The sequence below is a fragment of the Triturus cristatus genome, chromosome 11, assembly GCF_964204655.1.
Source record: "Triturus cristatus chromosome 11, aTriCri1.1, whole genome shotgun sequence".
Classification (NCBI taxonomy): Eukaryota; Metazoa; Chordata; class Amphibia; order Caudata; family Salamandridae; genus Triturus; species Triturus cristatus.
This window is the reverse complement of record NC_140594.1, coordinates 482,145,438-482,151,135: the sequence shown is the minus strand read 5'-3', so window position 1 is coordinate 482,151,135 and position 5,698 is coordinate 482,145,438. Positions and strand designations below refer to the sequence as shown.

At 45.8% G+C, this 5,698-nt stretch overlaps 1 protein-coding gene across 1 annotated transcript; it reads left to right on the top strand.

Annotated features, from left to right (window-relative positions):
• Positions 1-2,981: 2,981 nt before the first annotated feature.
• Positions 2,982-4,472, top strand: TCIM (transcriptional and immune response regulator). Its single transcript, XM_085632933.1, has one exon. It carries the CDS (start codon positions 3,026-3,028, stop codon positions 3,344-3,346), a length of 321 nt encoding a protein of 106 aa, XP_085489059.1. The 5' UTR covers positions 2,982-3,025; the 3' UTR covers positions 3,347-4,472.
• Positions 4,473-5,698: the final 1,226 nt, after the last annotated feature.

Here is a 5,698-nt window from a genome sequence, read left to right as displayed (position 1 = left end):
GCACAGCGCAACCGCGGCCCATGACGAGTCCAGCTCGTCATGGGCACTGAAGAGGTTAAGGCATGAGGTTGGTACCAACACTCAATGTTCAGGAATGAGACTTGTTTTTCATCATCTGACCAAATGTGAGAGAGAGAAAGGAAGAAGATAGAGAGAGAAGAGGGATGGGAAAACAGTGACATAGGGAGAAAGGGGTTACAAAAGGAACTTGCAAGACATAGAAATAAAGACTAGAATGTCAGGGTGACAGCAGAGGCATCAGATGGAAGCAGATCTGGTATTCGACAACCATGGCTTTTTCCAGCCTCACTAGGCACATAAGAAAACATTTGGGTCACTGCATTTTTTCAACAAAACAAGCATTGCAGGAAAGATTGCTGGTACTAAGCACCTCAAGTCTCACTCTTTACACGTGAGAATCACACATTTGGCAATTGGACTGAGGTTTTACTCAAAGTAGGGTATATGCCACACCTGGTGGGAAGACCAAGAAGGGAACTCTCAATGGAAATAATATCAGAGATCTGCTGTGTGTATAGAATGTTTTATGAATTGTAAAGGCCTCAGTGACTGGTCACATCACAGGGCACCCTCCTATAGACCCCTTCATGTAACGCAAGAAACCACTTTGGGAACATCAGAGTCCAGTTCCATCTCTTTTTGTAACCAATCTGTTTCATTGATTTCAGTGGCTGCGTGACAAAGCGTCATGTAATATCATCAAATATGCTAATTCGCTCTCACTCCTAGGAATCTTCGACACTTGAGAGCTCTCTGTTGCAGGCCGTCCGTGCCGGAATTCACTGTGGCGGAAGAACCACAACAACTCTTTTATTTAAATGGATGGTTAGAATTAATATTTTTGTTATGGTAGAAATGACTTTGGAAACAAAGGGGCAGATTTATGTTAACTGGCTCATCCCTGCATATCAGCAGGGATGCGCCAATTATTATGCGCCACAGCTGCGCCACCATGGATGCGCCGCATTTATAATGCGGCGCACCATGGGGCAAAAACGGCACAGATGCGTGAGGCATCTGTGCCGTAAAAGTGGCGCATTGCTGGAGTTGCGTCGCAAGCGCGACGCAGCTCCAGCAATGTTCTGGGGGGCCCTATCTGTACAATGCTGAGTCAATCCTTACGCCTGCTTCAAGCAGGCGCAGGGTTTTGATGCAGCATGGGCCTAAAAGTGACTGAGTGAAATCTTGTAGATTTCACTCAGCCACTTTTAGGAGGCGTCCTGCGCCGGAACGCCCCCACCTGCCCTGGAACGCCTACATGTGGCGCAGGGCTTTACAACGTGACGCATCTCCCAGATGCGTCACGTTGTAAATACCCCGCACCATGGCGCAGGATTTGCGCCGCTGCTGCGTCACAAAAGTGACGCAACGGTGGCGCAAAAGTGGCGCAAGTGCAACATAAATCTGCCCCAAAGAATATCCTGAAGGGTTTTGAAGTGAATAATTTAGCAAGGAGGCAAATTCTTGTTTTGGCTCTGTAATTTACTGTCTGATACAGGAAAGCCCTGCGGGCTGGCCCACTCTATGCACAAAGTTATAAAATAAAGCAGCTTTTCAATTCCAAATAGACAACGTCGTTAACCTTTGATTTCCGTTTGTCCTCTCCGTAGTTCAGGTCCATTTATGTCTGTAGAACAGAAAAAAAACTCACATCCCAGTGATGTGCCTCTTTCAAAATGTTACGACCCTTTCCATAGCGTTTTTAAGAGTAGTCTTGATAATTGTATGTGGTGTTTGTTGCTGTCTGGTTTCTTGTCAAAATATATGAAATACAGTATAAGCACATGTCAGTCTGAAAGCCCCAGTGCTTGGGTTTGTACCTGTGGTGTTCAGGTATCGTTCATCACCAACCCTCATTTTTGGGGACAGGTACGTATTTAATCATCGGACTTTGACCCAAGGGAGGAAGGAGAAAGGCAAAAAAGGACGAAAGAAGTTGGACGACAAGGATATTAAAAAAGTAGCCAATTTCGAAAGTGGTTGATAAAAGCCTGCAAGAGTGACATAAAGAGACAGGAAGCGCATTGTAGCTGAAGAAAGGTGCACGAGGTGGCATGAAGTCTAGGTGACCCTGGCATTCAGCAGCACCAACGCAGGGCTTCTAAGCGAAACGTTGGGACCCTCAGTTATTTTTTTTTATTTGTAAATTAATCAATATGTGTTCAAATGTATGTTAGAATCCTTGCATTGCACTTCAAACAAAACCTTTGTTCAGCGTGATGTCAGTTTACCATCAAGTTCCCAATTTAAACAATGTGCTTGGTTTGTCCCGTTAATGGTTCCTTTCAGCTAAAACGTCGCAAGTTTCTAAGCAAGTTTATAATTCGAACACATGTTAGAAGACTGTGAATAGCACATTTGTATGTCTTAATATATTGGCATTGTCAAAAGTCAAAAATGCAAGTAAGGCTAGTAAATATGTGCTCGCTGCACACTCATGTCTGCATCCTATAGGTCAGCTGTATCGGACAGCTTTCATCTTTCAAAAGTGTGGAAAATAAGCATTATTACTAAAAACATTTTAGTGAGCTAAGGTTGGATGATGAGCGTTAAAGTTCCCAGGGTCCTCTCGTCTCAGCAGCTCGCTTTCAAATATATTCACTTCAGAATCGAGGTACAAAGAAGTGACAGAACAAGAATTAGACAATTACCCTATCAAGACATCCAAAGCAAACATTCCACATGGTCTATTATCAGAACCTCACTCTTGTCTCTATTGTGTGTGCAAAGCGGTGAGGCGAGTGCAACAGTCCAGCGTCGCTCACTGCAGCACTCTCAAACAGGGCAGCTCGCAACTTTCTGAAAAGTTCGAAAGGGTGGATCTTTTGTTGGCAGCATCGGGCTCTAGGGGGGTGGGTGTTGGGCTGGCAGGGATCCCAGCCGCCTGATGTCGTCACTGTAACTCGATCTTAGAGCCGCTGGGCTGCCTTTAAATCCCGGCAAAGCCGGCGTGTAGCTCACAAATCCCTCTACAGCCAGAGGAGGTCGCAAGCGCAGCCAGTACATGAAAGTGCAGAGCCGCCGACGCCCCTTCGCCATGTCCACCTCTCTGAGAGTCAGCCCTTCCATCCACGGCTATCACTTCGACACCGCCGCGCGCAAGAAAGCCGTGGCCAACATCTTCGAGCGCATCGACGAGGAGTCTCTTCAGCGGCTCTTCAAAAAGTGCGGCGACAAGAAAGCCGAGGAGCGCGCCAAGATCATCTTCGACATCGAGCAGGACCTGGATGAGAAGGCGAGGGCGCTCATGGCGCTGAAGCAGCGCACCAGAGACAAGCTGGTCCAGTTCTTGAAAATGGCCAAGCATTCCCTGAAACTCATCTGAGAGGCCTCCAGAAGGAGGAAAAACGAGAGACAGCACAGACCGTTCAGCATTCCTGTAATGCTGTGTATCTGGCATAAGCAGCCGGGGAGAGCGCCCCCCGGGCACCTTCATCAGGTGGTGCGCAGGGCACAGGCAGACAGCACAGAGGCTTCTGGGCAGTGCCCGGGCTCAGAGCGTGCAGCACAGAGACTTAACTGCCAGTGCCTGGCCACAGAGGAATGCTGCACGAGACTTCCAGCGCCCGACAAATCGAGATGTCCGGTCAGGACATGGGCGCAGAGGCACGGAGCACAGAGACGTTCAGCGCCAGGGTGCAGAGGCATACAGCGCAGAGACTGGCATAGCACCATACAGCACAGAGACTTCCAGGGAGCAAATGCGTGCGGCTCAGTCACGTATGCAGAGCCTGGCAGCATCATGTGGGGCTTCCATACAGTCCATGGGCGCAGTGGCATGAAACACAGAGACTTATTTTATGCATTGCCTGGCAACGTCATGTGGCACAGAGACTTCCCTGCAGTGCCTGGGCATTGTGGCATGCAGCAGTGAGACGCCTATACAGTGTACGGGCGCTGAAGTATTCAGAGCATTGAACTGAATTAGCAAAGACTAAGGAGGCTACAACATCTCTCCCCATCTGCAGCCGGAAGTATGACTGATTGACTGATGACGCATGCTTGACTCACCGACTGTGAACGCTGCCACCACAAGCTGACCTCTGGTAACGGTGGCTGCAGTCACCATACACTTGACCACTCTGACACGAAGGCATAGTAAAGACTGCACTCACAAAGGCTACGTAAGTAAAGTACTTTCATAACCTCAGCGAACTTTTTTTTGCCAAACACAACGATGCGAGTTGTTGTATTTCTCGTGTGGCAAAGTGTTGGCACAAAACAAAAAATAATGAAGCCTGAAGCTGAAAGAAGCAAACTTACTGTGAAGATCCATTTGCGAACATTGTTTTCACTCTTCGCTGCCGGTTTTGACTTTGAGATTGTGTATTTGATATTCAAAACAAGTGGTTCTTTGTTGGTATTTCACGAAGATGCTGCAATGTTATCAAGTATAATTTATGTCACTTGGCGTGGACCAAGGAAAGCTAATAAATTATTAGAATAATTTACTCACGTTGTCTCCTGCCCGTTTTATTTCTGCAGCTAGAGTCTGCATGTACATATAATGTATGTTGTCTTTTTTCATTCTGAGTGCAAGGCTTAACTTGAGCGTGTGTGAGGGGTCTCTGATCATTTGTTTCCATTCCAGCAAATTAATTTCAGAGAATAGGTGATTGTATGCAGAACATACTTCATCATTAGTGAATCTATAAAAAAGAAAAACTGTGCCACACGTGTTCCTTCCGCATCATTGTGAAAAGGGCATGCCACGGTGATTTGTGACGTCATACGAACAGCTGTAGCTAGAGATGGGAAATGCCCGCAATGTACCAAGAGGAAGCATGCATATGCCCACTCACATTCTGGGTAAACCCAATCAGCAACCGCCAACAAAGTGTACCTTAGTGTGGATACATAGCAGGTCCTGCAAATAATATGTTAATTATTTAACAAAAGCACGAACATGTTCAGGTTCACCAAGTGACTAGCAACTAATTAAAAGTATGTGTGTACATTTACTAAGTGTATTATGACGTTTCCATTTGGAAGATTGCGTTTTCTATTTAGCAAAATCACGAACACGTTTAAGGTCACCAAATGTCTAGCAACGAAAAATCCAAGCTATCTGCATATTTACTAAAAACATGGTTTTCCCAATGCCAGGATGTTCGTACATTTGCTAAATGCATTATGACTTTTCCATTCATTAAACATGTTAACATCTATGAATGGTGGATTCTGGTTAGTTTGATACAGTAAGTAGCCGCAGGACTTAGGGTAGATGTCACAAAAATTGCCTAGTATCTGTTTTATGTACCAAAAGCACATGCACTATAATTTACACAAATAGGGGCATATTATCAAGCCAAGCGATTAAATTATCGCCGCTTTAGCGGCAGAAAACTGCCGCTAAAATGGCGATAATGGGCTTGATAATATGCTCTATGGAATTCCCATAGAAGCCCATGTTAGACTCCTTCACATTGAACATGGGCTTCAATTGGAATTCCATAGAGCATATTATCAAGCCCATTATCGCCGTTTTAGCGGCAGTTTTCTGCCGCTAAAGCGGTGATAATTGTATCGCCTGGCTTGATAATATGCCCCAAAGTCCCTAAATTAGCTCTCCCATGGCCATCAATCGCGATTCACCACGATTGACAGTCTGTGCATAAAGAGGGATTACATCTATTGCAGTGATATCACACATTTTGCCCACACATATTTCTCCAGT

Coding starts and splice junctions, on each gene's coding strand:
- TCIM (XM_085632933.1), top strand. CDS start 3,026: ATGAAAGTGCAGAGCCGCCGACGCCCCTTCGCCATGTCCACCTCTCTG.